Source organism: Oncorhynchus keta, unplaced genomic scaffold, assembly GCF_023373465.1.
Source record: "Oncorhynchus keta strain PuntledgeMale-10-30-2019 unplaced genomic scaffold, Oket_V2 Un_scaffold_5244_pilon_pilon, whole genome shotgun sequence".
NCBI lineage: Eukaryota > Metazoa > Chordata > Actinopteri > Salmoniformes > Salmonidae > Oncorhynchus > Oncorhynchus keta.
In genome coordinates this window covers 213,183-227,500 of record NW_026290956.1, presented here as the reverse complement: position 1 = coordinate 227,500, position 14,318 = coordinate 213,183, and the positions used below count along the sequence as shown (strand labels likewise).

At 50.6% G+C, this 14,318-nt stretch overlaps 1 protein-coding gene across 1 annotated transcript in view; it reads left to right on the top strand.

The window, feature by feature from the left end:
- Positions 1-14,318, top strand: part of LOC127928990 (unconventional myosin-XV-like) — a 48,617-nt gene that overhangs the window by 3,200 nt on the left and 31,099 nt on the right. Inside the window, exons 4-8 of the mRNA XM_052516639.1 lie at positions 2,442-2,514; positions 11,451-11,524; positions 12,656-12,738; positions 12,791-12,841; positions 13,635-13,762. Coding sequence (XP_052372599.1) covers positions 2,442-2,514; positions 11,451-11,524; positions 12,656-12,738; positions 12,791-12,841; positions 13,635-13,762 — 409 coding nt within the window. The remainder of the gene's footprint in view (positions 1-2,441; positions 2,515-11,450; positions 11,525-12,655; positions 12,739-12,790; positions 12,842-13,634; positions 13,763-14,318) is intronic.

The following is a 14,318-nucleotide window of genomic DNA, read 5'->3' as shown; positions in this document are numbered from 1 at the left end:
ATGTATCCTGAGTATTCAGACTGGGTGTGTATTCTGAGTATGTGTGTTGAGTATTCAGACTGGGTGTGTATTCTGAGTATGTATCCTGAGTATTCAGACTGGGTGTGTATTCTGAGTATGTATCCTGAGTATTCAGACTGGGTGTGTATTCTGAGTATGTATTCTGAGTATTCAGCCTGGGTGTGTATTCTGAGTATGTATTCTGAGTATTCAGACTGGGTGTGTATGCTGAGTATTCAGCCTGAGTATGTATTCTGAATATTCAGCCTGGGTGTGTATTCTGAGTATTCAGCCTGGGTGTGTATCCTGAGTATTCAGCCTGGGTGTGTATTCTGAGTATTCAGCCTGGGTGTGTATTCTGAGTATGTATCCTGAGTATTCAGCCTGGGTGTGTATCCTGAGTATGTATTCTGAGCATTCAGCCTGGGTGTGTATTCTGAGCATTCAGCCTGGGTGTGTATTCTGAGTATGTATCCTGAGTATTCAGCCTGGGTGTGTATTCTGAGTATTCAGCCTGGGTGTGTATTCTGAGTATGTATCTTGAGTATTCAGCCTGGGTGTGTATTCTGAATATTCAGCCTGGGTGTGTATTCTGAGTATTCAGCCTGGGTGTGTATTCTGAGTATGTATTCTGAGCATTCAGCCTGGGTGTGTATTCTGAGTATTCAGCCTGGGTGTGTATTCTGAGTATGTATCCTGAGTATTCAGCCTGGGTGTGTATTCTGAGTATTCAGCCTGGGTGTGTATTCTGAGTATGTATCTTGAGTATTCAGCCTGGGTGTGTATTCTGAGTATTCAGCCTGGGTGTGTATTCTGAGCATTCAGCTGGGTGTGTATTCTGAGTATGTATTCTGATTCAGCCTGGGTGTGTATTCTGAGTATGTATTCTGAGCATTCAGCCTGGGTGTGTATTCTGAGTATGTATCTTGAGTATTCAGCCTGGGTGTGTATTCTGAGTATGTATCCTGAGTATTCAGCCTGGGTGTGTATTCTGAGTATGTATCCTGAGTATTCAGCCTGAGTGTGTATTCTGAGTATTCAGCCTGGGTGTGTATTCTGAGCATTCAGCCTGGGTGTGTATTCTGAGCATTCAGCCTGGGTGTGTATTCTGAGCATTCAGCCTGGGTGTGTATCCTGAGTATTCAGCCTGGGTGTGTATTCTGAGTATTCATCCTGGGTGTGTATCCCGAGCATTCAGCCTGGGTGTGTATTCTGAGTATTCAGCCTGGGTGTGTATCCTGAGTATTCAGCCTGGGTGTGTATTCTGAGTATGTATCCTGAGTATTCAGCCTGGGTGTGTATTCTGAGTATTCAGCCTGGGTGTGTATCCTGAGTATTCAGCCTGGGTGTGTATTCTGAGTATGTATCCTGAGTATTCAGCCTGGGTGTGTATTCTGAGTATGTATTCTGAGCATTCAGCCTGGGTGTGTATTCTGAGTATGTGTGTTGAGTATTCAGCCTGGGTGTGTATTCTGAGTATGTATCCTGAGTATTCAGCCTGGGTGTGTATTCTGAGTATGTATTCTGAGTATTCAGCCTGGGTGTGTATTCTGAGTATTCAGCCTGGGTGTGTATCCTGAGTATTCAGCCTGGGTGTGTATTCTGAGTATGTATCCTGAGTATTCAGCCTGGGTGTGTATTCTGAGTATGTATCCTGAGTATTCAGCCTGGGTGTGTATTCTGAGTATGTATTCTGAGTATTCAGCCTGGGTGTGTATTCTGAGTATGTATTCTGAGTATTCAGCCTGGGTGTGTATTCTGAGTATGTATTCTGAGTATTCAGCCTGGGTGTGTATTCTGACTATGTATCCTGAGTATTCAGCCTGGGTGTGTATTCTGAGTATTCAGACTGGGTGTGTATCCTGAGTATTCAGCCTGGGTGTGTATTCTGAGCATTCAGCCTGGGTGTGTATTCTGAGTATTCAGCCTGGGTGTGTATTCTGAGCATTCAGCCTGGGTGTGTATCCTGAGTATGTATTCTGAGTATTCAGCCTGGGTGTGTATTCTGAGTATTCAGCCTGGGTGTGTATCCTGAGTATTCAGCCTGGGTGTGTATCCTGAGTATGTATTCTGAGCATTCAGCCTGGGTGTGTATTCTGAGTATTCAGCCTGGGTGTGTATTCTGAGTATTCAGCCTGGGTGTGTATCCTGAGTATTCAGCCTGGGTGTGTATTCTGAGTATGTATCCTGAGTATTCAGCCTGGGTGTGTATCCTGAGTATTCAGCCTGGGTGTGTATCCTGAGTATTCAGCCTGGGTGTGTATTCTGAGTGTGTATCCTGAGTATTCAGCCTGGGTGTGTATCCTGAGTATTCAGCCTGGGTGTGTATCCTGAGTATTCAGCCTGGGTGTGTATGCTGAGTATTCAGCCTGGTTGTGTATTCTGAGTATGTATCCTGAGTATTCAGCCTGGGTGTGTATGCTGTGTGTTTGTTTCCCCAGTCCCCTCTCCAGGAGTCTCTGATAGACTTCACAGACAGCAACATGAACAAGGTGGCAGCTGACATCTCCCTGGGTAAGACAACCCTGTTCCCAGATGGAACCCTATTCCCTACACAGTACACTACTTTAGACCAGAGCTCTATAGAATCCTATTCCCTACACAGTACACTACTTTAGACCAGAGCTCTATAGGACCCTATTCCCTACACAGTACACTACTTTAGACCAGAGCTCTATAGAACCCTATTCCCTACACAGTACACTACTTTAGACCAGAGCTCTATAGAACCCTATTCCCTACACAGTACACTACTTTAGACCAGAGCTCTATAGAACCCTATTCCCTACACAGTACACTACTTTAGACCAGAGCTCTATAGAACCCTATTCCCTACACAGTACACTACTTTAGACCAGAGCTCTATAGAACCCTATTCCCTACACAGTACACTACTTTAGACCAGAGCTCTATAGAACCCTATTCCCTACACAGTACACTACTTTAGACCAGAGCTCTATAGAACCCTATTCCCTACACAGTACACTACTTTAGACCAGAGCTCTATAGAACCCTATTCCCTACACAGTACACTACTTTAGACCAGAGCTCTATAGAACCCTATTCCCTACACAGTACACTACTTTAGACCAGAGCTCTATAGAACCCTATTCCCTACACAGTACACTACTTTAGACCAGAGCTCTATAGAACCCTATTCCCTACACAGTACACTACTTTAGACCAGAGCTCTATAGAACCCTATTCCCTACACAGTACACTACTTTAGACCAGAGCTCTATAGAACCCTATTCCCTACACAGGACACTACTTTAGACCAGAGCTCTATAGAACCCTATTCCCTACACAGTACACTACTTTAGACCAGAGCTCTATAGAACCCTATTCCCTACACAGTACACTACTTTAGACCAGAGCTCTATAGAACCCTATTCCCTACACAGTACTTTTAGACCAGAGCTCTATAGAACCCTATTCCCTACACAGTACACTACTTTAGACCAGAGCTCTATAGAACCCTATTCCCTACACAGTACACTACTTTAGACCAGAGCTCTATAGAACCCTATTCCCTACACAGTACACTACTTTAGACCAGAGCTCTATAGAACCCTATTCCCTACACAGTACACTACTTTAGACCAGAGCTCTATAGAACCCTATTCCCTACACAGTACACTACTTTAGACCAGAGCTCTATAGAACCCTATTCCCTACACAGTACACTACTTTAGACCAGAGCTCTATAGAACCCTATTCCCTACACAGTACACTACTTTAGACCAGAGCTCTATAGAACCCTATTCCCTACACAGTACACTACTTTAGACCAGAGCTCTATAGAACCCTATTCCCTACACAGTACACTACTTTAGACCAGAGCTCTATAGAACCCTATTCCCTACACAGTACACTATTTGGACCAGAGCTCTATAGCTTCTAACAAATATACAGAACTAAAATATCAACACAGTAACTATTTAACCAGAGCTCTATAGAACCCTATTCCCTACAGTTCATATATGGAAATCAGTCCATTTAAATGAATTAATTAGACCAGAATCTATGATTTGACATGACTGGGAATACAGATATGCATCTGTTGGTCATAGACACTATTTAATAAAACCAGAGCTCTATAGAACCTGTTCCCTCAGAACCAGTCAGTATCTGGGGTGGATAGAACCAGTCAGTATCTTTGGATCAGAACCAGTCAGTATCTCAGAACCAGTATATCTGGTGTGGATCAGAACCAGTCAGTATCTGGGGTGGATCAGAACCAGTCAGTATCTGGGGTGGATCAGAACCAGTCAGTATCTGGTGTGGACCAGAACCAGTAGAATCTATTCCCTACCAGTCAGTACTTTGGATAAGAGCCAGTCAGAATCTGGGGTGGATTCAGAACCAGTCAGTATTGGATAAGAACCTATAGAACCCTATTCCCTACACAGTGGACAGAACCAGTCAGAGCTCTATAGAACCCTGGATCAGAACCAGTCACTGGGGTTCAGAACCAGTCTATAGAACCCTATCTACACTACTGGATCAGAACCAGTCAGTATCTGGGGTGGATCAGAGCTCTATCAGTATCCTATTGTGGATCAGAACCAGTCAGTATCTGGGGTGGATCAGAACCAGTCAGTATCTGGTGCTGGATCAGAACCAGTCAGTATCTGGGGTGGATCTAGAACCAGTCCCTACACAGTACACTGGTGTAGGAGCTATAGAACCAGTCCCTAGTATCTGGTGTGGATCAGAACCAGTAGTATCTGGGGTGGATCAGAACCAGTCAGTATCTGGGGTGGATCAGAACCAGTAGTATCTGGTGTGGATCAGAACCAGTCAGTATTTGGACCAGAGCTCAGAACCAGTCAGTATCTGGTGTGGATAAGAACCAGTAGAACCTGGTCCCTGGACAGAACCAGTCAGACTGAGCTCTGGATAGAACCAGTCAGTATCTGGGGTGGATCAGAACCATTCCCTAGTATCTTTGGATAAGAACCATTCAGTATCTGGTGTGGATCAGAACCAGTCAGTATCTGGGGTGGATCAGAACCAGTCAGTATCTGGGGTGGATAGAACCAGTCAGTATCTGGTGTGGAGAACCAGTCAGTCTATAGAACCTGGATTCCCTACCAGTCACTATCTTGTGGATCAGAACCAGTACAGCTCTATGGATCAGAACCAGTCACAGTATCTGGTTTGGATCAGAACCAGTAGAACCTGGGGTGGACAGAACCAGTCAGTATCTGAGGTGGATCAGAACCAGTTAGTATCTTTGACCAGAGCTCAGAACCCTATTCCCTACACAGTATCACACCCAGAGCTCTATAGAACCCTAACACAGTCACTACTTTGGACCAGAGCTCTATAGAACCAGTCCCTATCAGGTGTGGACCAGAGCTCTAGAACCCTATCAGAACCCTATTCACACAGTACACTACCCCAGAGCTCTATAGAACCCTGGACACAGTACACTACTTTAGACCAGAGCTCTATAGAACCCTACCAGTCAGTATTCCTACTTTAGACCAGAGCTCTATAGAACCCTATTCCTTACACAGTACACTACTTTAGACCAGAGCTCTATAGAACCCTATTCCCTACACAGTACACTACTTTAGACCAGAGCTCTATAGAACAGTACTCTTTAGACCAGCGCTCCAGAAGTGGGTGGGAACTCAGAACCAATGGCTTCTAATCAAATATACAGAACTAAAATATCAAACGCAACAGAAACAATTTCAATGATTTTATTGAGTTACAGTTCATATATGGAAATCAGTCCATTTAAATTAATTAATTAGGCCGTAATCTATGGATTTGACATGACTGGGAATACAGATATGCATCTGTTGGTCACAGACACCTTTAATAAAAAGGGAGGGGTGTGGATCAGAACCAGTCAGTATCTGGTGTGGATCAGAACCAGTCAGTATCTGGGGTGGATCAGAACCAGTCAGTATCTGGTGTGGATCAGAACCAGTCAGTATCTGGGGTGGATCAGAACCAGTCAGTATCTGGGGTGGATCAGAACCAGTCAGTATCTGGTGTGGATCAGAACCAGTCAGTATCTGGTGTGGATCAGAACCAGTCAGTATCTGGGGTGGATCAGAACCAGTCAGTATCTGGGGTGGATCAGAACCAGTCAGTATCTGGGGTGGATCAGAACCAGTCAGTATCTGGGGTGGATCAGAACCAGTCAGTATCTGGGGTGGATCAGAACCAGTCAGTATCTGGGGTGGATCAGAACCAGTCAGTATCTGGGGTGGATCAGAACCAGTCAGTATCTGGGGTGGATCAGAACCAGTCAGTATCTGGGGTGGATCAGAACCAGTCAGTATCTGGGGTGGATCAGAACCAGTCAGTATCTGGTGTGGATCAGAACCAGTCAGTATCTGGTGTGGATCAGAACCAGTCAGTATCTGGTGTGGATCAGAACCAGTCAGTATCTGGGGTGGATCAGAACCAGTCAGTATCTGGGGTGGATCAGAACCAGTCAGTATCTGGTGTGGATCAGAACCAGTCAGTATCTGGTGTGGATCAGAACCAGTCAGTATCTGGGGTGGATCAGAACCAGTCAGTATCTGGGGTGGATCAGAACCAGTCAGTATCTGGGGTGGATCAGAACCAGTCAGTATCTGGGGTGGATCAGAACCAGTCAGTATCTGGGGTGGATCAGAACCAGTCAGTATCTGGGTGGATCAGAACCAGTCAGTATCTGGGGTGGATCAGAACCAGTCAGTATTTGGTGTGGATCAGAACCAGTCAGTATCTGGGGTGGATCAGAAAACCAGTCAGTATCTGGTGTGGATCAGAACCAGTCAGTATCTGGGGTGGATCAGAACCAGTCAGTATCTGGGGTGGATCAGAACCAGTCAGTATCTGGTGTGGATCAGAACCAGTCAGTATCTGGTGTGGATCAGAACCAGTCAGTATCTGGTGTGGATCAGAACCAGTCAGTATCTGGGTGGATCAGAACCTGTCAGTATCTGGTGTGGATCAGAACCAGTCAGTATCTGGGGTGGATCAGAACCAGTCAGTATCTGGGGTGGATCAGAACCAGTCATTATCTGGTGTGGATCAGAACCAGTCAGTATCTGGGGTGGATCAGAACTGCAGTCAGGTGGAGACCCTGGTGAGGGTCGAACTGCAGTCAGGTCGAGACCCTGGTGAGGGTCGAACTGCAGTCAGGTGGAGACCCTGGTGAGGGTCGAACTGCAGTCAGGTGGAGACCCTGGTGAGGGTCGAACTGCAGTCAGGTGGAGACCCTGGTGAGGGTCGAACTGCAGTCAGGTCCAGACCCTGGTGAGGGTCGAACTGCAGTCAGGTCCAGACCCTGGTGAGGGTCGAACTGCAGTCAGGTCCAGACCCTGGTGAGGGTCGAACTGTAGTCAGGTGGAGACCCTGGTGAGGGTTGAACTGCAGTCAGGTCCAGACCCTGGTGAGGGTCGAACTGCAGTCAGGTCCAGACCCTGGTGAGGGTCGAACTGTAGTCAGGTCCAGACCCCGGTGAGGGTCGAACTGCAGTCAGGTCCAGACCCTGGTGAGGGTCGAACTGCAGTCAGGTCCAGACCCTGGTGAGGGTCGAACTGCAGTCAGGTCCAGACCCTGGTGAGGGTCGAACTGCAGTCAGGTCCAGGCCCTGGTGAGGGTCGAACTGCAGTAGGTCCAGACCCTGGTGAGGGTCGAACTGCAGTCAGGTCCAGACCCTGGTGAGGGTCGAACTGCAGTCAGGTCCAGACCCTGGTGAGGGTCGAACTGCAGTCAGGTCCAGACCCTGGTGAGGGTCGAACTGCAGTCAGGTGGAGACCCTGGTGAGGGTCGAACTGCAGTCAGGTCCAGACCCTGGTGAGGGTCGAACTGCAGTCAGGTCCAGACCCTGGTGAGGGTCGAACTGCAGTCAGGTCCAGACCCTGGTGAGGGTCGAACTGCAGTCAGGTGGAGACCCTCGGTGAGGGTCGAACTGCAGTCAGGTCCAGACCCTGGTGAGGGTTGAACTGCAGTCAGGTCCAGACCCTGGTGAGGGTCGAACTGCAGTCAGGTCCAGACCCTGGTGAGGGTTGAACTGCAGTCAGGTCCAGACCCTGGTGAGGGTCGAACTGCAGTCAGGTCCAGACCCTGGTAAGGGTCGAACTGCAGTCAGGTCCAGACCCTGGTGAGGGTCGAACTGCAGTAGGTCCAGACCCTGGTGAGGGTCGAACTGCAGTCAGGTCCAGACCCTGGTGAGGGTCGAACAGCAGTCAGGTCCAGACCCTGGTGAGGGTCGAACTGCAGTCAGGTGGAGACCCTGGTGAGGGTCGAACTGCAGTCAGGTGGAGACCCTGGTGAGGGTCAACTGCAGTCAGGTCCAGACCCTGGTGAGGGTCGAACTGCAGTCAGGTCAAGACCCTGGTGAGGGTCGAACTGCAGTCAGGTCCAGACCCTGGTGAGGGTCGAACTGCAGTCAGGTCGTGACCCCGGTGAGGGTCGAACTGCAGTCAGGTCCAGACCCTGGTGAGGGTCGAACTGCAGTCAGGTCCAGACCCTGGTGAGGGTCGAACTGCAGTCAGGTCAAGACCCTGGTGAGGGTCGAACTGCAGTCAGGTCCAGACCCTGGTGAGGGTCGAACTGCAGTCAGGTCCAGACCCAGGTGAGGGTCGAACTGTAGTCAGGTCAAGACCCTGGTGAGGGTCGAACTGCAGTCAGGTGGAGACCCTGGTGAGGGTCGAACTGCAGTCAGGTCCAGACCCTGGTGAGGGTCAAACTGCAGTCAGGTGGAGACCCTGGTGAGGGTCGAACTGCAGTCAGGTCCAGACCCTGGTGAGGGTCGAACTGCAGTCAGGTCCAGACCCTGGTGAGGGTCGAACTGCAGTCAGGTCCAGACCCTGGTGAGGGTCGAACTGCAGTCAGGTCCAGACCCTGGTGAGGGTCGAACTGTAGTCAGGTGGAGACCCTGGTGAGGGTTCAGGTCGTGACCCTGGTGAGGGTTGAACTGCAGTCAGGTCCAGACCCCGGTGAGGGTCGAACTGCAGTCAGGTGGAGACCCTGGTGAGGGTCGAACTGCAGTCAGGTCAAGACCCTGGTGAGGGTCGAACTGCAGTCAGGTCCAGACCCTGGTGAGGGTCGAACTGCAGTCAGGTCCAGACCCTGGTGAGGGCTGAACTGCAGTCAGGTCCAGACCCTGGTGAGGGTCGAACTGCAGTCAGGTCCAGACCCTGGTGAGGGTCGAACTGCAGTCAGGTCCAGACCCTGGTGAGGGTCGAACTGCAGTCAGGTCCAGACCCTGGTGAGGGTCGAACTGTAGTCAGGTCAAGACCCTGGTGAGGGTCGAACTGCAGTCAGGTGGAGACCCTGGTGAGGGTCGAACTGCAGTCAGGTGGAGACCCTGGTGAGGGTCGAACTGTAGTCAGGTCGAGACCCTGGTGAGGGTCGAACTGCAGTCAGGTCGTGACCCTGGTGAGGGTCGAACTGCAGTCAGGTCGTGACCCTGGTGAGGGTTGAACTGCAGTCAGGTCGTGACCCTGGTGAGGGTCGAACTGCAGTCAGGTCGTGACCCTGGTGAGGGTCGAACTGCAGTCAGGTCGAGACCCTGGTGAGGGTCGAACTGTAGTCAGGTGGAGACCCTGGTGAGGGTCGAACTGCAGTCAGGTGGAGACCCTGGTGAGGGTCGAACTGCAGTCAGGTGGAGACCCTGGTGAGGGTCGAACTGCAGTCAGGTGGAGACCCTGGTGAGGGTCGAACTGCAGTCAGGTGGAGACCCTGGTGAGGGTCGAACTGCAGTCAGGTCCAGACCCTGGTGAGGGTCGAACTGCAGTCAGGTCCAGACCCTGGTGAGGGTCGAACTGCAGTCAGGTCCAGACCCTGGTGAGGGTCGAACTGCAGTCAGGTCCAGACCCTGGTGAGGGTCGAACTGCAGTCAGGTCCAGACCCTGGTGAGGGTCGAACTGCAGTCAGGTCCAGACCCTGGTGAGGGTCGAACTGCAGTCAGGTCCAGACCCTGGTGAGGGTCGAACTGCAGTCAGGTGGAGACCCTGGTGAGGGTCGAACTGCAGTCAGGTCCAGACCCTGGTGAGGGTCGAACTGCAGTCAGGTCCAGACCCTGGTGAGGGTCGAACTGCAGTCAGGTCCAGACCCTGGTGAGGGTCGAACTGCAGTCAGGTCAAGACCCTGGTGAGGGTCGAACTGCAGTCAGGTCCAGACCCTGGTGAGGGTCGAACTGCAGTCAGGTCCAGACCCTGGTGAGGGTCGAACTGCAGTCAGGTCCAGACCCTGGTGAGGGTCGAACTGCAGTCAGGTCGTGACCCTGGTGAGGGTCGAACTGCAGTCAGGTCCAGACCCTGGTGAGGGTCGAACTGCAGTCAGGTGGAGACCCTGGTGAGGGTCGAACTGCAGTCAGGTCCAGACCCTGGTGAGGGTCGAACTGCAGTCAGGTCAAGACCCTGGTGAGGGTCGAACTGCAGTCAGGTCGAGACCCTGGTGAGGGTCGAACTACAGTCAGGTCAAGACCCTGGTGAGGGTCGAACTGCAGTCAGGTGGAGACCCTGGTGACCCTGCAGTCAGAGACCCTGGTGAGGGTCGAACTGCAGTCAGGTCGTGACCCTGGTGAGGGTCGAACTGCAGTCAGGTCCAGACCCTGGTGAGGGTCGAACTGCAGTCAGGTCCAGACCCTGGTGAGGGTCGAACTGCAGTCAGGTCAAGACCCTGGTGAGGGTCGAACTGCAGTCAGGTCCAGACCCTGGTGAGGGTCGAACTGCAGTCAGGTCCAGACCCTGGTGAGGGTCGAACTGTAGTCAGGTCCAGACCCTGGTGAGGGTCGAACTGCAGTCAGGTCCAGACCCTGGTGAGGGTCGAACTGTCAGGTCCAGACCCTGGTCAGGTCGTAGACCCTGGTGAGGGTCGAACTGCAGTCAGGTCAGACCCTGGTGAGGGTCGAACTGCAGTCAGGTCGTGACCCTGGTGAGGGTCGAACTGCAGTCAGGTCCAGACCCTGGTGAGGGTCGAACTGCAGTCAGGTCGAGACCCTGGTGAGGGTCGAACTGCAGTCAGGTCCAGACCCTGGTGAGGGTCGAACTGCAGTCAGGTCGACCCTGGTGAGGGTCCTGCAGTCAGGTCCAGACCCTGGTGAGGGTCGAACTGTCAGGTCAGACCCTGGTGAGGGTCGAACTGAGTCAGGTGGTGACCCTGGTGAGGGTCGAACTGAAGGTCCAGACCCTGGTGAGGGTCGAACTGCAGAGGTCCCTGGTGACCCTGGTGAGGGTCGAACTGCAGTCAGGTCCAGACCCTGGTGAGGGTCAACCCTGGCAGTCAGATGACCTTCCCTGAGATGATTTCTGGGTGCAGAAATTCTGGGTTGTCAAACCTACTGTCCAGGTGGCCGGTCTCAGACGATCCCACAGGTGAAGAAGCCGGATGTGGAGGTCTGGCGTGGTTGTCATGGAACATGTCATGTGACTGTCTGCTTGTTTCTGCTCTTTAACCTGTAACCTCTCACCTTCTTCACTCTGCAGCTGTGATGAAGTTCATGGGAGACTACCCTCTGAAGGGACAGACAGAACAGGACCTGGTCTCAACGATCCTAAAGGTACACACTCACTCACTCATTCACTCACACACACACTCACTCACTCACACACTCATTCACTCACACACATGGGAGACTCACCACTCTGACATGGTCTCAACGATCCTAAAGGTACACACTCACACACTCACACATTCACGCACTCACAACACACACATTCACTCACTCACACATTCACACACACACATTCACTCACTCACACATTCACTCACTCACTCACACACTCACACTCACTCACTCACACACTCACTCACGCACTCACACATTCACTCACTCACTCACACATTCACTCACTCACTCACACACTCACACACTCACTCACACACTCACTCACACATTCACTCACTCACTCACTCACTCACTCACTCACTCACTCACTGTTTTACACACACACACACACACACACACACACACACACACACACACACACACACACACACACACACACACACACACACACACACACACACACACACACACACGCTCGCTCAGTGGGGAGTATGGTCTGATGAAGTCTACTGTGTCTGTGTGTCTCTAGCTCAGTGAGGAGTATGGTCTGATGAAGTCTACTGTGTCTGTGTGTCTCTAGCTCAGTGAGGAGTATGGTCTGATGAAGTCTACTGTGTCTGTGTGTCTCTAGCTCAGTGAGGAGTATGGTCTGATGAAGTCTACTGTGTCTGTGTGTCTCTAGCTCAGTGAGGAGTATGGTCTGATGAAGTCTACTGTGTCTGTGTGTCTCTAGCTCAGTGAGGAGTATGGTCTGATGAAAGATGAAGTCTACTGTGTCTGTGTGTCTCTAGCTCAGTGAGGAGGAGTATGGTCTGATGAAAGATGAAGTCTACTGTGTCTGTGTGTCTCTAGCTCAGTGAGGAGTATGGTCTGATGAAGTCTACTGTGTCTGTGTGTCTCTAGCTCAGTGAGGAGTATGGTCTGATGAAGTCTACTGTGTCTGTGTGTCTCTAGCTCAGTGAGGAGTATGGTCTGATGAAGTCTACTGTGTCTGTGTGTCTCTAGCTCAGTGAGGAGGAGTATGGTCTGATGAAAGATGAAGTCTACTGTGTCTGTGTGTCTCTAGCTCAGTGGGGAGTATGGTCTGATGAAAGATGAAGTCAACTGTCTGTGTGTCTCTAGCTCAGTGGGGAGTATGGTCTGATGAAAGATGAAGTCTACTGCCAGGTGATGAAGCAGGTCACAGGAAACACCAGCTCCAAAACGTAAGAACCTAACATTGACCTCTAACCTCTAACCTTGACCTCTAACCTCTAGGGACAGTTGTCAGAGAGGCTGGAGGCTACTCTACATCCTGACTGTTATAGGGTTAGTGTATATCTGACCTCTGACCTCTAGGGACAGTTGTCAGAGAGGCTGGAGGCTACTCTACATCCTGACTGTTATAGGGTTAGTGTATATCTGACCTCTAACCTCTAGGGACAGTTGTCAGAGAGGCTGGAGGCTACTCTACATCCTGACTGTTATAGGGTTAGTGTATATCTGACCTCTGACCTCTAGGGACAGTTGTCAGAGAGGCTGGAGGCTACTCTACATCCTGACTGTTATAGGGTTAGTGTATATCTGACCTCTGACCTCTAACCTCTAGGGACAGTTGTCAGAGAGGCTGGAGGCTACTCTACATCCTGACTGTTATAGGGTTAGTGTATATCTGACCTCTGACCTCTAGGGACAGTTGTCAGAGAGGCTGGAGGCCACTCTACATCCTGACTGTTATAGGGTTAGTGTATATCTGACCTCTGACCTCTAACCTCTAGGGACAGTTGTCAGAGAGGCTGGAGGCCACTCTACACCCTGACTGTTATAGGGTTAGTGTATATCTGACCTCTGACCTCTAACCTCTAGGGACAGTTGTCAGAGAGGCTGGAGGCTACTCTACATCCTGACTGTTATAGGGTTAGTGTATATCTGACCTCTGACCTCTAACCTCTAGGGACAGTTGTCAGAGAGGCTGGAGGCTACTCTACATCCTGACTGTAATAGGGTTAGTGTATATCTGACCTCTAACCTCTAGGGACAGTTGTCAGAGAGGCTGGAGGCCACTCTCACCCTGACTGTTATAGGGTTAGTGTATATCTGACCTCTGACCTCTAACCTCTAGGGACAGTTGTCAGAGAGGCTGGAGGCTACTCTACATCCTGACTGCGTTCCACGCTGTTCAGGTCCTGAAGCCCTTCCTGTTAACGTTCCTGTTGGACGCCTGCTCTGGTCCTGGAGTCCACTACCAAGGTACCCTAACTATATCTATAACCCTCCCTACCAGTCAGGATGTCTGTTATACCTGTCTGTCTGTCTGCTCTAGTCCTGTAGTCCACTACCAAGGTACCCTAACTATATCTATAACCCTCCCTACCAGTCAGGATGTCTGTTATACCTGTCTGTCTGTCTGCTCTGGTCCTGGAGTCCACTACCAAGGTACCCTAACTATATCTATAACCCTCCCTACCAGTCAGGATGTCTGTTATACCTGTCTGTCTGTCTGCTCTAGTCCTGGAGTCCACTACCAAGGTACCCTAACTATATCTATAACCCTCCCTACCAGTCAGGATGTCTGTTATACCTGTCTGTCTGTCTGCTCTGGTCCTGTAGTCCACTACCAAGGTACCCTAACTATATCTATAACCCTCCCTACCAGTCAGGATGTCTGTTATACCTGTCTGTCTGCTCTGTCAGTGAGAGTATACCTGTCTGTCTGCTCTGGTCCTGTAGTCCACTGGTACCCTAACTATATCTATAACCCTCTCAGGATGTCTGTTATACTGTCTGTCTGCTCTGGTCCTGTAGT